The sequence below is a fragment of the Lissotriton vulgaris genome, chromosome 2_1, assembly GCF_964263255.1.
Source record: "Lissotriton vulgaris chromosome 2_1, aLisVul1.2, whole genome shotgun sequence".
NCBI classification, from domain to species: domain Eukaryota; kingdom Metazoa; phylum Chordata; class Amphibia; order Caudata; family Salamandridae; genus Lissotriton; species Lissotriton vulgaris.
In genome coordinates, this window is record NC_141687.1 from 2,110,900,529 (window position 1) to 2,110,922,396 (window position 21,868).

Below are 21,868 nucleotides of genomic sequence, written 5' to 3' on the forward strand. Positions count from 1 at the left end.
TCCATCACCGTTATTTATCTCACTGCCCCATCCCAGCTCAGAACCTGGCTATATGCAAATCAGTCTGTCCCTGGCCCAGTGCATCATGGGAACAGGGTAGACTAAACTACCAAGCCAATTCTTCACCAGAAAGGAGACAAGCTACCGGGGACCGGTTTCTGGCATTTCAGCCTTCTTCGGCCCGGCTTGCTTGAATCCTGATGGAGCAGTGAGAAAGGGACTCATGTCTGAGTATACCCTGCCACACCTATAGTGGCCAAAAACGATTTAGAAAAGGGGGTGGTGATGAACAGAGTGTCTGAGTTAAACAGACCACTCTTACCCAGTCCAAAGATCAGGGCTTGATCCATCACCGTTATTTATCTCACTGCCCCATCCCAGCTCAGAACCTGGCTATATGCAAATCAGTCTGTCCCTGGCCCAGTGCATCATGGGAACAGGGCAGACTAAACTACCAAGCCAATTCTTCACCAGAAAGGAGACAAGCTACCGGGGACCGGTTTCTGGCATTTCAGCCTTCTTCGGCCCGGCTTGCTTGAATCCTGATGGAGCAGTGAGAAAGGGACTCATGTCTGAGTATACCCTGCCACACCTATAGTGGCCAAAAACGATTTAGAAAAGGGGGTGGTGATGAACAGAGTGTCTGAGTTAAACAGACCACTCTTACCCAGTCCAAAGATCAGGGCTTGATCCATCACCGTTATTTATCTCACTGCCCCATCCCAGCTCAGAACCTGGCTATATGCAAATCAGTCTGTCCCAGAAACCGGTCCCCGGGAGCTTGTTTCCTTCCCAGTGTAAGAATTGGCTTCTGTAGTTTGGTTTGTCCTGTTCCCATCATGCACTGGGACAGGAACAGACTAATTTGCATACAGCCAGGTTCTGAAACTGGGATGGTGCAGTGAGCTAAAAAAAACGGTGTTGGATCTAGCCCTGATCTTTTGACTGGGTGAGAGCTTTCTGCTTAATTCAGAGACTCTGTCCCTCACCACCCCATTTTGTAAATATTTTTGTCCACCCTAAGCGTGGAAGGGTATTCTCAGATGTGAGACCCTTGCTCATTGCACCATCAGGATTCAAGCAAACCGGGCCGAAGACGGCTGTAATGCCAGAAACCGGTCCCCGGGAGCTTGTTTCCTTCCCAGTGTAAGAATTGGCTTCTGTAGTTTGGTTTGTCCTGTTCCCATCATGCACTGGGACAGGAACAGACTAATTTGCATACAGCCAGGTTCTGAAACTGGGATGGTGCAGTGAGCTAAAAAACGGTGTTGGATCTAGCCCTGATCTTTTGACTGGGTGAGAGCTTTCTGCTTAATTCAGAGACTCTGTCCCTCACCACCCCATTTTGTAAATATTTTTGTCCACCCCAAGCGTGGAAGGGTATTCTCAGATGTGAGACCCTTGCTCATTGCACCATCAGGATTCAAGCAAACCGGGCCGAAGACGGCTGTAATGCCAGAAACCGGTCCCCGGGAGCTTGTTTCCTTCCCAGTGTAAGAATTGGCTTCTGTAGTTTGGTTTGTCCTGTTCCCATCATGCACTGGGACAGGAACAGACTAATTTGCATACAGCCAGGTTCTGAAACTGGGATGGTGCAGTGAGCTAAAAAACGGTGTTGGATCTAGCCCTGATCTTTTGACTGGGTGAGAGCTTTCTGCTTAATTCAGAGACTCTGTCCCTCACCACCCCATTTTGTAAATAGGTTTCCTTACCAAGGCATTCCTGGCTTTTCTTTGTTAGAATTGTGCCTAGACTCATTCCTTTACGGTAGGTTATCGAGGGATTGGCGGGCATCAATTCTCCAATAATTGGATCATCCTGCACAAAATGCCAGTTACGTCTGATTATAATCCTTAGCTCTTTTTCTTGTTTGGAGTATGTCAATACTAGACGAACTGGGTTACTCTCTACACTCTGGGTTTGAATTACTTTGGACTATATTTTAGGAGATCACTTCTAGCTCTCAATCGTGATTTTCTGATGGCGGTTTCTACTGTTCTGGCACCATATCCTCTGTCCACAAATCTAGAGAAACTTTCCTGTTGCTTCACCTTCATATCCTCCTCATTACTGCATATACGGCGGATGCGAAGCATCTCTCCGTATGGGATCGATTTAATCAGGTGTTGTGGATGGGCACTTGTTGCGTGTAAAAGAGTATTACCCGCCGTTGGTTTTCTAAAAAGGGTAGTACTAAGAACATTGTTAGCTAAAAAAACCTGCACATCTAAAAATGTCACCGATTCCTTAATGATACTAGAAGTAAAATTCAAATTAAGATCATTCACATTGATTTACTGTATAAATTTTAAAACACTTTCTTCAGTTCCATGCCAGACATTAAAAAGGTCATCAATAAAACGAAGCCATGATATTATGTTGGAAGGGCAGTAGTGCATATATTTACGCCTGAGGACCAGTTCCTCCCACCACCCCATAAAGAGGCAAGCATAACTTGGGGAGAAACCGGCCCCCATGGCTACACCCTGAATCTGTTAGAACAATTGGCCATTGAACATAAAATAGTTATTCTCTAGACAGAAAGATAACATTTCAAGAAGCATTTTGGTGTGGTGGGTTAGTTCCATTGGCCTGCTCCTTAGGTAATATTCACATGCCCGTAGGCTATCCATATGTTTGATGCAGGTATACAAGGAACTCCCATCCAATGTTACTAGGAGGAACTCTGACTCCCACTCAATCTCTTCAATTTTTCGCAGGAAATCACTAGTGTCTTGTACGTATGAGTTCAAAGATTTCATATGTGCCGGTAAGAAATAGTCTATGTATCTCGATAAGTTTTCTAGGGCCCACCACATGCCGCAATTATCGGTCTTCCAGGCGGTTTGGTAAGATTTTTATGTACCTTTTGGTATGAAATATATGTATGGGGTTAGTGGGTGATCATTTTTGATATATTTGAACTCATCCCCACTCAACATACCTAACCCCTTCCAGGCCACCAGATTTTTGCAATGATTTTCCTGCATCAACCTGTATCTTTGTGGGTTGCTCCTTCTGTAACACTGGGTATCGTCCAACTGCCTATAAGCTTCCTGAAGGTAATCTTTGCTTGGCCATAAGACAATGTTTCCGCCCTTGTCTGAATTGTGGATCACCAAGTCTGCCTCATGTAGTTTAACTAATTGATTCACTTTCCTTTCTTGGCTTGTATATTTTTTATCCCTTTTGTTGTTCACTTGGGCCAGTCTTTTAATTTGCGCCACCACTGCTTCACTGAAGGCATCTACTCCATCACGAGCTGCCAGGGGGATATATTTCGACTTGGGTTTGAATGGGGTATCCCCAAACTGTCCTCACTTCCTAACTGGCACAATTCATGGAAGAGGCCGATATCCCGCACTGTTAGCTCTTTATTGCCCAATCTCGTTTTTGATGGCTCAGCAATTGCATTTGATGATTTGTGCAAAAACGTTTTTTTCAATTTTAGTTTCCGTATATACTGGTATACATGTGCCCTTGTTCTGGTGTAGCAAAAGTTCGATTCCGGGCAAAAACTCAAGCCCAAACTAAGGAGTTGTTCCTCCGCTTTGGTTAATACTGTAGAACTCAGGTTGAGTATTTTCCACAGTTGATAGCTCTTCAGAGGGATTTATTGCCGTGGTTTCCGGGTTGCTCCCCGACCCCGACCACGTTTGCTTTGCTCTCCTTTGTTTTGCGGCAATGCGCCTGCCCCTCCTGCGTTGGGATTTTGTTGCGCAGTTTTGCCCTTGTATTGTGATCTTAGGGTATCCTTTCTGCTGTCTTTTATCATTTCCAATTCTTCCCCCAAGGTCAGTGTAACATTGCTTTTGTCTCTTGGCCCCTCGTTATCCGAGCCACTTTCCACAGCAGAGCTGTATACCACTGAGTCCTCCTCGGTTGGCCTGCCTTAGCATTTTTTGTGCCACGGTTTTTCGCTGTGGCTGCTCTTAGATTATCTTAGCGGCGCGCAAATGTGAATATTTGCCCGTTGGCATAATCTTCTCTGTCCCTCTTAAATTTAAGAATTTTTCTGGCCTTGATTTTTTCCTCCTCCTTCGCCAGTCTTGTTACCATATCCTCCCTTAATTTTGTTGTCTCTGGGGTCTCTTTTCCTCCTATTTGTGTCTTTATCGAATCTTCAAGTGCATCTATTTTCCTCTGTAACTCTTCCCCGTCTATTTCTGCATACTGAACCAGAATTTGCATTAGCCGGCGTGAAGAGTCAAGATTGCACTCACCCCATGCTGCCATCATAAGGGGATTTGGTGACTCATAGTTGGGGGACAGCATTATGCGTAGCCCACTAGGAACTCTCCCAACATCCAGATATCTTTTAAGTGAACGTGCCTTCCAACCATTTGGATTGTTCATTACGTTTGAGCTTTTCCAGCTCCTTAAAGGCCGTTCTGATGTTGCTCGGTTCAGCTACGCTTAGCTCCCCTCCAGTTCCTTTGTTTGCGCTTGTTTCGTTCTCTATCTCGCCCGAGAACATTTGCTGTGCGGCGAGCTCACGGGCTCTTCGTGCATCGCCTGACATTGCTGTTTTATGGGGGTCTACTAATTTGTGCTTACAGACATACAGAAGCAACTATTTCCGGTCTTTGGTGGCTAGCAGCCCACCTCAATTGACCGCTTTCACTTCGTATGCCAAAACCTCCTCTTTCCAATCCATCACACACGGACGCCTGTAGCGCTGTTACCGCGGTTGCAGAGTTTCCTTGCGAGCGTTCTCGGTCCCTCCGCCTGCTTTGTTCGGAAAACGGCGTCTTGGGCTCCTTCTAACTCGCGTTCCAATCCACAAACCGCTAGTCGCTGGCTTCTTCCGGGTGCTGCACACATTGGATGCTGATTGGATGGCTTCACTCCTTCCCTTGAATGGGACTCCGAAGGCACCCCTGGGGTCCCCGCCAAAGTTAACGGAGACTGGAAGTGTGGTTAAACTGCTTGCCGCGAAGCCTTCTTATAGAGAAGGGGGTCCAACACCGGCAGCAGTCAAATGCCGGTAATTATCTGCAATACCTCGCAGCGTTCCACCTCTCAGGCGAAAAAACAAGGCATGGACCACTTCTTTGTAGCTTATAATTTATTCACCCCAACAGCTAGTCATGACTCGTTTCGGCCGTCCCCGCGGCCTTGGTCACATGACGATGCCATAAACTCAGCCTCTTTTAAAGTGCAAGTGCTCACATGTGCAAATAGAACTAAAAGAAATACTTTCTGTTTTGAATACATTGTTGAGTATGGTGTCTCATATATAACCGTATGAATACGTTTAGAAAAGACAGTTTAAACAACTTCTTATGTTGTGAATATCTTATGCTTTGGACAAAAGGCAATATTCCATCAAACATCGAATTTAAGCTAATAGCATAAATCCTTTTTTCATGTTCCAAAATATAATTTGCAAAGAAGTTTTAACCATTTGCCATGCCTATTAATAGTAACAAGTGCTCACCCTAACGTGCTCAAAACGTAAATTATTGAAAAAGAAAATCTTTGAGAAAATCATAAAATTATTCACAATTCAACCCTATGCTATACGATAAACCTGCACAGGAGATAATTTTGTAAGTATAATATGAGTCACTAGATAATATGAACAGGTTATTTTAGCAGTATATATATATATATATATATATATATATATATATATATATATATATATATATATATATGCCAGGAACTTGGTCTGTACCCCATGAAACTGGAACTAAAGAACGAACCGGACCCATTTAAGGTAGATTTGCTAATTTTTAATAGTGCAACCTCTCGTCCGCCATGACGCGTTTCGGGCCCTGAAGCCCTTGATCACATGACATGGTCATTTACACCTCGTGATTTTAAGATGCAAGCAGGGGGTCACCTGACCCTGGGCCTATAGATATAAACACATATTATAACCGTAACCAGTATAATCGGCATCACTTGCACAAATATATACAGTATGTCATATTTACAATACAAAACCTCCTTATTGCACCCACCCAGAGTAAATAAATATTGTGCAAATTTCGCAATAAATAGATAAATACACATATATATACAATTACAAATATTAAATAACATCTGTCAATAAGAAAATATATATGTTTTTTATATATATATATACATCATTATCAAAAAAATGAATAATATTAATAACATAAAATTCATTGGTTTACTTTGATAAAAAGGTCTGAGCAAAATCTGCTTTTTAATGTGCAAAAAATATGCCTTAAATATTTCTCTCCACTGGGTTTTAAAGTGCAAAAAAGGGGGAGTATTGGTAGTAAAAAGCCCCAGTGGGCTGGATTTGATTGTGGATAACTGCATCTATACTGCCCATAAAGTCCTGTTACACCCTGTGCAACTATAAATTAAGAAAAAATGTAGTTGCCCTTGGTGAAAAAATAAATTAAATCGTTTTCTTAAAAGCAGTTTTCAGTTTAGTTTAGATGACTTATTTCGCAATTTTTTCACTCTAGACTGGCTTGTACATATGTATGCATATTCCTTCTTTCTGTTACATCTACAGGCATGTGTACAGGTCTTCTGTCGCATTAAGGCCATTTGGTGTCTTGGTATCGAGCTCCAGAATGTATCTGGTTTCTAGTAACCTCAAATGTGCTTCCCTGTTACCTCCTCTTCGGAGTGGTGGCACCATATCTACAGCATAGTAACTGAGGCAGTTCAGATCACCCTTGTGGTACGAGTTAACATGTCTTGCCACAGGGTAAGCCTCGTCTTTGTTATTGACTGCTCTCATGTGTTGGAGGATGTGCTTGTGGACCTGTAGCTTAGTGCTACCCACGTAGCGTAGCCCACAAACACACTCCAATACATAGATGACGAAATCTGATTTGCAAGTCATCTTTTTAGAAATCATAATTGGTGCCTCACTGAATGGGGACGTATAGAATGTTTTATTTCTCCCCAAGGTGCATGCCTTACACACTTGATAAAACCTTTACTCTGCATAAGCCAATTGTCTTTGTTTTCCACCTCCGGGCTACTTTTTACCAACATGTCGCTCATCGACCTGGCTCGGCTGTATGTTATGGCAGGATAACTGGCCAGTGTTTTGCCTATCACGGGATCCCCCCTGACTATAGGTCAGTTTTTACGAGCAATTTTTTGTATTAAATTGTGTTGGCGGCTGTACCCAGTGATCAGTCTTGGTTGCCCGCCCACACTATTTGTCACTTTGTTCATTTCCTCACCATTTCCTTCCAGGCTAAGCAGAGTGCATGTTTTATTAGCTCTCATCATTGCTTTATCAACCAAGACCTCTGAATAGCCTCGTTCCAGAAACCTTTTCTTGCTGTTAAGTTGTGATGTCAAGCAAGCCTCGTCTGTGCTACATATTCTTCTGATCCTTAGCATCTCCCCATAGGGGATGCTTCGGATCAGGTGACCTGGGTGCTGGCTAGACGCATGGAGAACCGTGTTACCCGCGGTCTCCTTGCGGTGTAGCTTGGTTTGAAGTTTACCTCCTTCAACATAGACTTCTACATCCAGAAAATTGACCCTGTTGTCACTGATCGTGCCCGTGAATTTTAAATTCAGATCATTGATGTTGATATCTGAGATGAACTGTTCAGCTTCCCTAGATGACCCTCCCCAAATTATGAAGAGGTCATCTATAAATCTATACCATAACACAACTTTGTTAGACATGACCTCTGCAAAGGCGACCCCCAGGACCTGCTCCTCCCACAGCCCCATGTGTAAACATGAGTAACTGGGGGAGAAGCAGGCCCCCATCGCAACTCCTCTTAATTGTTGAAACACTTGCTTTTGAAATAGAAAATAGTTGTTAGTTAGACATATTTCCAGCATTTCCTTGATCATATTGTTGTGTTCCAACATGCATGCAGGTCTCTTATTTAGAAAGTGTGTGACTGCTTTCATACCATCCGTATGGTTAATACTAGTGTATAATGCAGTCACATCTAGTGTGATCAATAAATACTGCATGTCCCACACTATGGTACTGATTTTTTGCAAGAAGTCCATGGTATCTTTTATATAGGATGGCAATGCATTCACAAAGTCTTGGAGGAAATGATCAATGTAACGGGACACATTCTCAAAGGTTCCTCCCCTGGCCGAAATAATGGGCCTCCCTGGTGGCTTGATCCGATCTTTGTGGATTTTTGGAATCAAATAAAACACCGGGATTATTGGATGATTTGTCTTAGAAATTTGAGTTCATCTCCACTTAAGAGTGCTTGTCCTCTCCAAGCATACAATTTGATATTAAATTTTTCCCAAGCATTTTTTGTAGTTTGCCAGTCACTCCTGCTGTAGCATTGCCTGTCATTAAGTTGTTTCAACGCTTCCTCCAAATATAAATGCATTGGCCAAAGGACGATATTACCTCCTTTGTCTGACTGCCTAATGACCACCTTGTTATTATTTTGGAGTTTTTCATTAGACTGCCAAATGCATCATTATGTTTCATTTTGTTATCATTTTTACTCATCTTTGTTCTGTGCAGCTTCTTAAGTTCTGCTGATACCATATCACTGAAGCCATCGATATTGTCATGTGTCATCACCGGGTTGAATGTTGATTTGGGCCTGAATGGAGTATTCCCTGGGGTATCGGTCTTTATTACACTGTCTTCCCCCTGGGTGGCCTCTATCACCTTCTCTTAATAAATCCACCAAGTCACACTGCAACTCATACTCACTTACCGACATTGTAGTCGGTTCCATACCATCTCCTGTATTAATGCTTGGTGATTTGTGTGTTTTATGTTTATTTACCAGGAACAGCTTTCTTAGTTTTAACTTCCTGACAAATTTTTAAAAATCCATCCTAGTCCGTGCATAATTAAACGTGCTTGGTGGACAAAATGATAACCCCAGTGATAACGTTCTTACTTCTCCTGGACTCGCCTGCAAGTCTGTTAAGTTTACAATAGTCATATTATCACTTACTTGTGATTTCAACGACGATTCCATCTTTTGTAGGTTTTCTTTTTTGTTGTCGCTTGATTCGTTGTTTTGTTTTGCTGCCCTACATTGCCTCCGTCGTTTGCGTTTGATGTTGCTCCTTTGATTGTTCCGGAGTTTGAGGCATGGGATCGTAGAGATTGTTTGCGGTCGTGTCGCAGGCACTCCACTTCCTGACCTAACGACCGCTTTGTAAACCCCAACTGCCCTGTTACAGTCTGCTGTTCTGCCTCCGAGTCACTGCTGGGGACCGAACTGATATCGGTTGAAGATGCTGAGATTTTGTTCAGGGTTGGTAGTCACTAGCGATGTTTGCAGTGCTTGATTCCCTGAAGGGGGATCATATTTCCTCGAACGTATAAACGCGACCGTTCTGATAATCTAATTTATCCCGTTGAAATTTGAATGTTTTTCTCTTTTTGATCACATCCTCTTCTTTTGCCAACCTTGCTAACATTTCATCTCTCATTTTTTTCTCCAATGCACCTTCATTCAATGATTTGATGTTTTCATTTAATTCTTTGATTTTTACTTGGAGTTTCGCGTCATCACTTTCAGCATACTGGATAAGAATTCGTATTAAGCGACTAGAGTTTTCCAAATTGCATTGCGCCCAATCTTGGAGCATGTTGGGGTCCGGGTTCTCATAGCTTGGGGCCAGCATAATCCGCAAGCCGCGCGGAACACGTCCCACCTCCAAATATCGGGAAAGGGACTTCTGTTCCCACCACTTTGATTGTTCAACTCTCATGGCTTTTTCTAATTGTTTAAATAAATCTTTTATGCGACTGCCCCCAGCCTCCGTTGACATTGCTTGCCCCACATGCTGGATGTCTGTTATCGGGGTGTCATCGAACATACTCACTGCTGCTTCTTCTCTATTCTTGACCACGTCCGCAGCGTCCATTACGTTGCACTAGATTCCTCTTTAAATGTTTAATGAGCACCCACGCCGCCGAGCGTTTTTCCTTTGTTTCCGAATAATTGTTGCTCTTCGGCGTGGCCTTTCTCCTGTACCGGTTTTGCTAACACTCAGATATATCCTCCTTGCCTCTCGGTGCCGACTCGATCACAGCCGTGAGAGTCAATCACCTCTGGTCACTGATTCCGAGTCGATGTTGCTTGCCAGGGGTATAGGCGGTTGCTCCTATATATATATACTTTTTTCCAGAGGAAGGGTTGGGCTTTGCCACTACTATAAATGGCAAAGTCGACTTAGAAGTTTAAACCAGCTCTACCAGTCTGCAGTGGTAGGCTGGGAGAAATGGTTTCCTTTATCACTCTCTTGGTGGCACAATAAGTGCTGTAGTGCATGAGGGATATTTTAACTTAAAAGCCCTGGGCACACCTGCTACCATATACTAGAGACGTATAAATAAATTAAACTATGCCAATTGTTTATAAGCTATTTAAATATATACTTTTAAAGGTTGGAGCACATGCACAGACACCTGGTCAGCAGGGCCCTGTGCATTACCAAGTTATTGCTCTAGTACCTAATAGTCACAAAGTGGAGGTGAAATTAAAAAAGCAATTTCCTCATACCCCTCTAACATACATAACAGATAGACACACCGCATCTCACTGGATACAGGAAGAGATGCACACTATGATAAAGATATTTGTGCACTCTCTTGAAACACTCATGACTAATGACAAGCTCATAAAACACATACTCCTGAACCTTCCATCGTTTTGCTTGGCTAAAGTGCCAGTATCAAAAGAAATCATGCTAGTACAAGTACATGGACTGAAGGAATGCCAGTTTTCCTCATGCATTTAGATGAAAATTAAAAATCTTCAGAATATGATGACAAACGTTGTTAGTGTTTTGTGCAATAAAGTAATTTTGTTTCATTAATCCATTTTTAGATGAACTCCTTGACTTATAACCAGTGTTTTTCAGTTTACGCACTGTACAGTGTGTACAACAAATCACCAACCTTCATACATGTGTTCACACATCATATATACCCACACCCTACAATGTACATGCATCCATCAGTATGCGCTGACCCCTTATAAGACTACACATCTATGTTCTATGCCCACACCCACTAAAATAAGACCATGCACCCACCATGAAGTTGTCACCCACCCACCATTATTCATCCACACAACCATCATACTGGTGATCTACATTGTTAGTCTAACAACTTAGTAATCCCATTATACAGCCATACAAAACACTCCCAAACATGAGCTATGCCTCTAAAAACCAGACCTCTTTTCATACTTTCTCATTTACTAATAGCAATGAGAGTGAAGGTTGACTATAGTGGGTGCAATATAATGACATATATATGGGCTCAGGACTTTGGTGTGAACTTTGGCTACACTTTGCTCCCAGCCCTCTTATCTTCATTTCCCACTCTACACAGCCTTCACCCATGGAAAGGCACGTTGGGTAGAGAGCCCAGCTCTGCAACCATGCAGCATAGTCACCTCACTAAGCTCCCAGGCTGTGTGCCCCAAAACCGCCGTATCTTGGCGTTTGGCCAAGCCCAGCAGCTGCTGGGAGAACAGTGTATGTAGCCTCTGGCTATGCCTGGAGCCGGATCTCCCTATGACCGCTGTAAGGTAGACATTGCTTTGAGCCCACAGACTACTGACCTTAACTTTTGGTCATGTCAATCACACTCTGGGCACACCCTTTGGTCAGGCCGTGCACTCCGTCTCTCTGCTCTCAGTGCCATTGGAAAGGCCTTTGTCCCACATGTTCTTAAAGTAGTGGGTAATCTTTGAACACCCTTTGATACCCAGTTCCTCTGATCCCAAAGCATGGAGCAATAGGCCTGCAGCTCTTTCTCATTCGTGAATCCTTCCTCATATTGGCATGAATAACAAAAAGGATAGAACTTTGTGGTTTGCCAAACCAGATTCATAGGGTTCCTTGGCCCCTAATTATCCCATATGGGTAAGGTATAAGAACCGTTTAGACTCCTTAGACTTCTTAGTCTTGATGTTGACCAGATGTTAACTTGTTGACCCAGAAATGTGCATGCTGACTTGCAAATTGGTTCTCCCACCTCACGAGTTGTAGTCCGTTTTGGGTAGGGTTCATTCTACTCCTTTCAGGCTGGCTTGTGTCTAGGTTCACATTAGAGAAATAACATTTTCATACATGCATACATATCTGTTAACAATCCCAATCTCCCTTTCTAAAAATTGATGCAGAAACCAGGAGCAATTCAAATGCTTTATTCGGTGGTCATTTTGTCTGCCATAACACGTTTCTACCGTGCGATGCGGTCCTGGTCACATTAAATGCATGCATTTCGTCACCACTTTTACGTATTAAACAGATTAGATCAGCGTCTTAATGCATTGCTAAGGCGCTTGATTCCAACAAACACAGTTTGGTTGACCTGCATGCGAATTGTATAATACACTAAAATATGTTATCCAGTTATTGTTTTTTAATCTAAGTGCACAATTCACAAAACATGGAGCTAAATAGCAGTCCTGCTGAATAAAAGCAGACCAAATACATAAATAATCATGCATATATACATTACAAGGGAAATTATGGCCATTTTACTTGTATCTCCAAAAATATTTGTTTAGCTAGCAAAAACAAATACATTATATATGAAATTTGTCAACAGTGGTATTATTCGAAAACAATACATATCCTCTTAAATATGTACTGTCTACTTATATATAGGTGAGAGGGACCCTGGAAAACATTCGAGAGAGAATGTTTGGAGAGTATGATGAAATGAAGCAGAAAATTAAAGAGCTCAGCAAAGAGATACAGGTAAGAGGCTGCACACTTATCCTTGCACATGGAATCAGGGCATTGTGTATGTACATGCTTTGTAATAATGGTTGCAGGTTAGTTTTACCATACAAAACCTCTATGAAATGTACTCCTCTTCCTTGAAGCTACTATTCGTTCCAATCTTTATCCCTCTATCCACTTCCATTTTGGTTTTCCTCTTTTTTTCCTGAAATCTGCTTCACTGCAGAATAACAAAAAGCTCATATACTCTTAGCAATTTGCCACTAGTATGACCTAACTCAACATGTTCCTCTTGGATGCAAAATAAGGGAACCAGATAGATCATCTCCTAACTCTTATAACATATATTTTCCTGTCCACATAATCAGCCCATTCAGAAAAATATGCCAATTTCATTCTTCAACTTCAAACGTTGCGTTTTAAGACCCTAAAGTAAAACCTTTCAGGTTTGGTTGTGAGAAGGTTGGCTCAATTTTTGACGCCAATATCTTTACGTATTTCTTCAGCATACCAACTAATTACCATCATTGACACATCCCACTCAGTTCACTATATACATGCTCAGTACATTATAGTGCAATTTCACCAATGATGTAACCCCACTAAACGGGAGGAGCGCCAACTTACCCTTAATACCTCTACAGTTGGAGGCTAATGACCAAACCTCGATTGTTAAGCAAGGCCTTTGAAAATTCATCATTTATTTCATGCCTACTTTATTAAGCAGTATATTGGGATATTAAATATAATGCATCACTGAAACTCCAAACAGGATAGTTGACATTTCTGTCTGTATCTTTTTCTCTTTCGCTTTGTTTCTTTCTCTCTCGCTTTCTTATTTAAAGAAACTACATATAGACAACCCACCTGGTCCATAGACCAGTGTGATAATAATGCCTCCAATATATTAATTTCTTAAAGGTGGTTATAAAATGTGGCTTTTTTGTGTACATAGAACATAGAACAAGAACACCAGTATAATAAGAACACCAGTATAATGCATATTAGCAATATATGTTCTGTGATGTGCTGACGCTCACAAATAGTTCAGCATCACGTTCTTTGCAGGAAGGATACTGCTTTGTTGAAATGAAGGTCATTTGTTGGAATTATCTAATTGATACATTAAATGCAGCTATAAAATGTCAACATTGAGATCATCTGCTTCAGCGTTTAAAGGTTGTCAACATTCCACTCGTAAAACCCTCATTCGGACCATGGTAATGAGCCGTCTCGACTACTGCAACTCTCTCCCGGCCTCAGCCAACGAATACCCGCTCAGCAGGTTGCAGGTGGTCCAGAACACCGCTGCGCACCTTTTAATGAATGCCACGCTCAAAACTGCTTCCCTTCCCCTTCTTTGACAGCACTGGCTTCCAATTCGTAAGCGTGTCAAATTCAAAGTTTACTGTATCATCCACAAGGCCTTGTATAACAAAGACCCTCTTTACATCTCTAGGAAACTCCAGCATTGCGCTCCTACCAGGACCCTTAGGTCAGGAAGCAAATCACTTCTCTTAGTTTCCCGGGTCAGGAAAACAAGGCTAGGTGGGAAATCCTTTTCCTTACCACGCTCCCCTTTTCTGGAACCAGTTCCACCTTCACCTGAGGCAATACCCTGATTATCTGCGCTTCAGAAAACTTCTTAAGACCACCCTATTTTAATATTGCCCGTCAGCCCATTTAGCAGCACAGTCCAAAGCACAGAGATACCCCTCAGGGGTGATTCAGGCACTATAGAAAACCCACAAATAAATACATTTTAAAAACATGTTCTTGCATTTTGCATGTGTGCCTTTGCAAAGAAGTGACATTAAAAACGTGAAACATAGCAAGTGCAATAACTGTAGCATACATTACATCACCAAGGCAGATCATGTGTTTCATAGGAAAAAAAGAAACCATTATCTAGCTCTATATCAATTTGTGAGTTAAAAGGCAACTTACTGGATGTCCAAATTCAACAACAAAGGCGAAAAGTGACCTAGAGAAAAAATACACAATGCAGAAACTGTGCTGCATTCAGAAATCTATTGACAAGAAAACAAGTTAGAAACTCAAGAAAGCAAACATGAAAAAATTCCTGTAGACATAAGTGGGCATGGAGAAGCACTCTGGTCTCCGAATATGAGTGGGACTGAAAAGGGCCATTGGAAGGCAATAGAACCAAACTATAAGACTCCTTTAATTTCAGGACTAATCCAAATTGGGAAAAGTAGGGTTGTAATGTTTCTCTTCAGTTATTCCTTTGTTTATTGATTCCTCTTTCCTGTGAGACACAATGGAAATCTTGAAACATCCAATAAGACCTGCTATATGCTGTATAAAGTTCACAGTAGTCCTTTTTAGATCTCGCCTAGCGATGCAGCGCCCGCGCTGCTCACCTTGGCGTGTTCTGTGGTTGTTGGGTCCAAAAGGGGGACCGGAGAAGTGCACTCTTGTGCACGCGCCCGCCCGGATAGTAGATGTGCACGCGCACGGCTCTCTTCCCTGAGAAACTCCGCTTTCGTGTGCTCTATTTCAGCGTGCACTTTTGGGGGCTCAATGGCCCCGCTGCACTCTTGACACAGAGTGCTACGTTTGTATGTAACATCTAAAGGCATCGCTGAAATATTTTAAATTCGGAGGCATTGCACTCAATTTTCTGAGAATGGGCTTCATGTTTTGTTTGCAAAGCCCTATACTGTCTCTTTATTAAATTTTGAAATGCATACGAAAAATATTTCTGTACTGCTGTTGAAAATAATTTTATTTGTTGCCTTTTAGTCCTAGTTTAGAAACGTAATCTATTCATATTTTTCGAGTTTTAAACACACTATATATTTGTTGTTGAAATGAACAGTTTGGCATACTTGCTTCCCCTTACTACTGTGTGACTAATTTTCATTTATCTTTTATACAAAACTTACCCACGTGGCTGAATTCTTGCTTTAAAGTTCACAATTTATGTCAATAAAGTTGTTTCATAAAACTGATGTTTACAAAATTGAATGTTCAGTGCAATGTATAAATAAAATACTAATAATCCATATATAGCACATACCTGGATCATATTGTTATGTTTTCGGTATGGCTGGATAGGGAAAGCTTAGCATTCAGTTTATCGGAATGAGCTGCGCTTTTATGCTCAGAGGCTTTGGGACTTGTTTCCAGAGAGCAGCACACAACGGAAATATTTTTAGCCAGATAAAGTGGTTACATGGCATCGACATGAATCATATATTTTTTTTTTGCTACTTAAGAAAGGGCTTTTACCTAAAACCTGCTGCTTTAAGCGATCGCACAAATCATGTGTTGCCCAATGACCAAAAATAGGATTATTTTTCAGGATACATGAAGTGCTACTGAAAAGATGTTAGAGGTCTCTTGCCTTTTCACCTACATATCACTCATAACCACAGCCGTTCATCAGAAAAGAATATGTATGTTTACAGTGTGTCTCATAAATTTCCTACCAAATATGGTGTATTATATATATATATATATATATATATATATATATATATATATATATATATATATATATGAAGAGGGCTAGCTATACAGCAGAACACACATAGGAAAAGAACGTGATAGGTGGAGATCTATAGGAGTTATTAAGGGTATGCTGAAGAACTACACAAAACCCAAGCATTTGCAATGCAATGGGTCTCACATTTACGTGAGTTTGAGCTATTGACATTGCAAATGACAATGCCTTTTATTGCTGTTTCCGTTTTTAAAACCTAAATAATAGGCATTGTTATTTACAATGCCAATAGCTTAAACTTGCGTTAATGCGAGACCTATTGCATTGCAAATGCTTGTTTTAGGATGTTTTGGACAAGGTTATCTTGTTATCAGGGTAAACTCGCTTTGCTTTGTATCGTCCCATCCACACATTTTGCCTTGTGCCCAAAAGGGGATCTGTGCCTTCTGGAAAAAAGGCCTAGTGAGTATTCAGTAGATATAAGGAAACAACACTCGCCAAATTAGAACCGAATTTTGGGGAGAGGGAGAGCGCGAGCTGAGTGAACCTAAAATCAAAGCCCTACTATAAGTCAGCAGACCAAATCCCTCTTCTGGAGTGATTTGCTGCCACATTGTAGGCTTCTTGCTCCTTTCCTTTGTGCTCTTCGAAGGGAAGCTACATAGTTGTACTGTTGTGAGCCATTTTTCAGCGTGCGATAATGGGGAGCAGTATAGCTAAATTTTGAGTTTAACATTTGTGTATGTCCATATTATGTTTCCTGTCCACTAAAGAATGGCTGTCTGCTTGGAATTGATGCAGTGCAGATACAGTGGGAAACAATGTGGAAGAAAACAGGTGTCTGCCATAAGGGGATCAAGAGCAAAGGTTGTTGTAGCATTTACACTACACCTACTGTGTCGGAAAAACTCCATTGCCCACTTACCCTCCTCTGTAGCATGCCTGCACTGGCAGAATATCCAGCCTATGCTACTCAGGGACATGGGGTTGTGTTGAAGGTAACTCCCTGCCTACTCTGAGGAACTGCCCTTGGCTTTCCCCTGGTCTTCATAGTTAGTCACAACCATGCTTTGTACGGAACCTGTACCCCCTCCGCTGTTCTGCAGGCATTGCTGGAGAAGGTGTCATGGAGCTCCATTGCTTTTTCATCATGCCTGTAAGCATGTTTTCAATCCTCAGACTCTATCTGCCCATATCTGGTACTGGGTTATCCGGTCCTCATTATCCATTCATTTCTCAGCTTAAGATGGGCAGGTGATGCCAAACCATATTCATTAATCTATTTGGTGTTAACGATGCTCTCAATATTTTGAATTATGGCAAATCTTGCTAGTACTCTTATATCAATCTGTGGATCTATATATAGTTGACAAAAGCATTCATCACCAAAACTCAAATATTGCTGACCCAACCCCAAGACACTGTTCACCTAACATTCAAATTCCGTTTTGTATTCTGCAAATCTGTTCACCTTAAACAAACCGTGTGATTTATCTGAAAAACTTTATAATTGGTCTCTCAAAATTCTCACTCTTTTGTTCAAAGTCTGCAAGTGTTTGTTAATGAAATAAAGAATGAATCAGTGACTCAGAATCAGGCAACAGGGGAATCCTCTAGAGCCCTGATAAGCATAAAGTAATCAAAGCAGTGACAAAACACACATTTATTTTTTCAGCATTTTATCCCAATGTAGATCATGTGATGAGACTGAAAAAAAGGTGTTACACAAGTGTAGCATCTGAAGCCATGGGAGAGTGTACAAATAACCTTCAAAAACATACAGCTATGTAAACGTTCAGAGCTGAGCAAGCAATTCAAAAGATTCCTGCCTCTGATGCAAGGCATGAGAGTGAGGCTTTACCCATCATAGATGGGCTGCTCCCGAAAGATTTGTTTAGTACTGAGCAGAAAGATGGCTTACAGTTAAACCAGAAAGGTTATTGTGAGAAGCTGGCCTGGTTCATGATGTCCACTTAAGTAAGTGGGCACCGTGCACTAGTCCAGACAACCTTTATGGTGATTTAAGACATCTTAGACAACCTTAGAAAGCTCTCCAAGTGGTAGCTGTGGAGAGCAACCTTCAGGCTTCGTCCAGAAGGAGTGTAAAGTAGCTTGCTTTACCGGAATGCAATCTTATAGTATAGATTAAGTGAAAAAGAACCACACAAGGTATTTATCAAAAGTATGTATTTATTATATAATACTCTCCAACACATGGATATATCTCCTACCCAGAGATATGCACAATGCACACAATACTTTAGCAAAGAAACACAGTAAATAGCTTGAAATACACAGTGGACCCCAGGGGAGGACCAAACCATATACTAAGAAAGTGGCATAAGAATCATGACTTGGATCAAGACAGGGTCGAGAGGACGTAGAAGTGCTGGGGACCCAAGAATCCACCCAAGGTGAGTAGATAGGGACCCCACAGAGAGTGTCTGCAGCGTGGGAACACAACTGCATGCACCGTACAACTCTACGTGCAAGTTGCTGTTGGATTTTTCAAGATTAAGGACCCTTCCCAGTGGACCCTGAAGAAACTCTGTGGAAGTCAAAAGTTTGGAGAGCCACTGTACCCGTGGATTCCCTAGTACCCATGTTCCTTACACCAGGGAGGCAGACTGCGTACGGGTGAAGTGGTGTCGGAAACAGTCATCGAACCCAATGGAGGACTTCACGAAAGTGCCGCTGCAGAAGAAGGAGAAAGTGTCCAGTGGAATCCAAAGGTGTATTCTAGATGAGAGGTACCTGCCAGCAGAGGGGACAGAGTCTGTCACTCAGGAGTGACCAGGAGACTTGGAAGACGAATGCCCTCCTATGTCGGGTGTTGCAGGATGGGTGACAATGACCTTGACTCTGCAGCTGTGAGGACCAGGGGACGCTGAGGAGGACCAGGAGCTATGCACAAGCTGTCCCACAAAGGATGTCTAGTGCTGGGGGGTCTGTTTCCGGCGGGAGCACCAACAAGCCTTGGCAAATGCACCCAACACAAGAAGTGAACAAGGAGCAATGTCGGGACCAGCAAGGTCCAGGGGACACGCCACAAGTAGGGGAGTCAGGGCAGACCCGAGCAATCGGGGGAGCCCTAAAGGAACATAGGTGTCCCTTAAATGGACCCACATGCCAGAGACACTGGTGTTTCAAAAGGACCTCAAGCAGCTCACCAAAAGAAGCAGGCCACGATGCACACAATGCGGTGTGGCTAGAGATTTTTGTCACTGATGGTGCTCGGGATTGGGGCTGCTTAGAGCCCAAAGATCTTCTTGGAAAGAAGTCAACAAGCCTTTGCAACTGCAAGTTGACGCGGTGCACAGGGATTCGGTTATTGCAACCCACACATGGAATATTGGCCTCAAACTTGGTGAGAGGGCAGGGCAGGCCTCGGGAGCTGTGGAAAACCACCACCTATGTTGCAGAGACTTTGGAGTCCGGAAGAGCTCAGGATCAGCAGACTGGTCGACTTAGTTGCGATGCCTGTGAATGCAGGGGAATGACTCCTGCACTTCAAGGGAGATTGTTTTAAGTGTCTTTGATGCTTCACAGGCCTTGAAGGTTCCTGTCTGATGCACAGATGATGCAGTAGACTGGAAGGGAAACTAAGTCAGACCCAAACAAAGCCCAGCAAAGTCCAGAGTGCCCAGGCGGTAGAAGAAATTGTGTCTGATCTGAATCTTATTCTAGAACAAATCTAGGGACCAGGACCCAGATAAGCCCTTAAGTACCCTAGAGAAAGGGTTGGGAAGATTCAGGGGACCCTCTCAGGGGAGAAGTTACTCCCATGCCCTTTGTCCAGTTTCGCACCAAAGCGGAACCAAGGGCTCCCAGGACTGGTTTGAACTGGACTATGCACAGAGACACCAATGTGCCCCCTATGCAGACTGAGTGGCTCTGGCAAGTTCACCCACCCCACCCCAATACACTAAATCCTGTCTGGAGAGGTGGTCACAGCTCCCTGTGACAGGATACCTATTGTTCTGCCTACCCCTGCTCGAGCTGGCTCAGCAGCAAGAGGGCAGAATCGTGTCTCTGGTCATCAACAACCATTTTGTGCTGTCTGGGTCAAGAAGGCTGGTACCAGGGTCACTGAGAACCTAACTGAGGGCTCTTCCAGTGCTTGGAATCATACCTCCCACATGGTTTAAATTGTGGGAGTATAATTCCAACATGTTTGGTACCAAACATGATAGGATTCATTGCAGCTAGTTTCGAGATGGTCGAAAATTAATTGCGTATTTACACTGTGCCCTTCTATATAGTATATGGCTGCTTCACTGACAATCCAGGAGAATGGACTCCGTAGGTTGCAGGGGTGTCCTGCTCAAGCAGGGGGACCCTCTCACTTAGTTCCAAGCACCCTGCCTTCAGGGTTGCAAAGGCCTGCTATTGGTGTGCATTATAGGTTTTAAGCGCAGTGACCCTAGATATAGAAAAACAATATTTTTAGTAAGTGGTGCAAGCTCCAACTTACACAGGCTGCAATGGCAGGCCTGTAGTTCCATTTTGAAAAGTCTCTCATGGGTGGCATAATACCTGCTTCAGCCCATGGGAGACCTCTGGGATACCTATGTCCTGGGTACAGGGATACCACATACTAGGGACTTATAGGGGTATCCCAGTATCCAATCTGGGATGTACCTAAGTATTGAACATAACAATTTAGGGATAAAGCAGAAGGACTGTGGCCCTGAATAGTTAGATCCCAGTCAGACTAGTCCAGTACAGCTTAGCACCAGTCAAAAAGTGGGGTAACCATAGAAGCAGATCCTACTGTTATCAGAATGTTTAAACCGATACCTTAAAACCTGAAGCGCAAAATTAAGTAATAGGATTGATAAGGGACAGCCTTGCTTCTTGACTGTAGAAAGAGGCGACGATTAAAGTAGCATGATTACTTGTACAAATCTAGTTCCAAACCCATTCCAGCAAAAGGCCTGGATAAGAAATTGCCAATTAACCCTATCGAAAACGTTTGCTGTGTCTAGCTGTATCCCTGCAAGATAGTGATTTAGTTATATTTCTATTTTTCATGAAACCTAATTATTAAATGACCGCTAATTCTGACATTGTCATTTAATCTCAGAGCGAATGTCTTAGCAAACATTTTGCAATCTGTGTTTATTAAGGCTATAAAATGATAATTCTTACAAAGGAGTAAATCATGATCTTTTTCAGAATGAGGTAGATCATGGCTTCAGTAGAGGAGCATGAGGAGTTGTTCAAGGAAAGAAAATAATTTAAATAACTCAGGGGAATAGTAATTTAGAAAATTGTCAATAAAATTCTACTGTAAAACCATCCATACCTAACCTCTTTCCAGTTTTAAGACATTTGACATCTGGAAACAATTTCTAAATTTGTAGTGGGAGTTTAAAAGAAGACTTATCTATGTGTGTGAGTTTGCAGGTTTTAGGGTGAGAGAAATAAGACTAAACTCCTTAGATGGGTGAGATTCAGGGGTGTATCAAGAGTTTGATAATAGTCTGCAAAGCACTTAGCGATGCCCGTATCTTGAAACAATTGGGTGCCAAATTGATTAGAGATAGATTTGATATTAGACTTTTCTTTCCTACATTTGAAATAGTTTGCTAACAAAGTACCCTCTTCGTTCTTACCTATAAAATCTGGTGTTAACTTTTAGAATTGTACTGTGGGCTTTTTCAATTGAATCTTTGCTGCTATCAAAGCATCTAAATAAGCTTTGTTATTTTTAGACATGTAATATCT

General features: G+C 42.3%; 1 protein-coding gene across 3 annotated transcripts in view; it reads left to right on the forward strand.

Annotated features, from left to right (window-relative positions):
* Positions 1–21,868, forward strand: part of MYZAP (myocardial zonula adherens protein) — a 464,263-nt gene that overhangs the window by 216,753 nt on the left and 225,642 nt on the right. For all 3 annotated transcript variants that reach the window (XM_086958378.1, XM_086958376.1, XM_086958377.1), the window contains exon 5: positions 12,592–12,684. In XM_086958378.1, the coding sequence (XP_086814504.1) occupies positions 12,592–12,684 (93 nt within the window). The remainder of the gene's footprint in view (positions 1–12,591; positions 12,685–21,868) is intronic.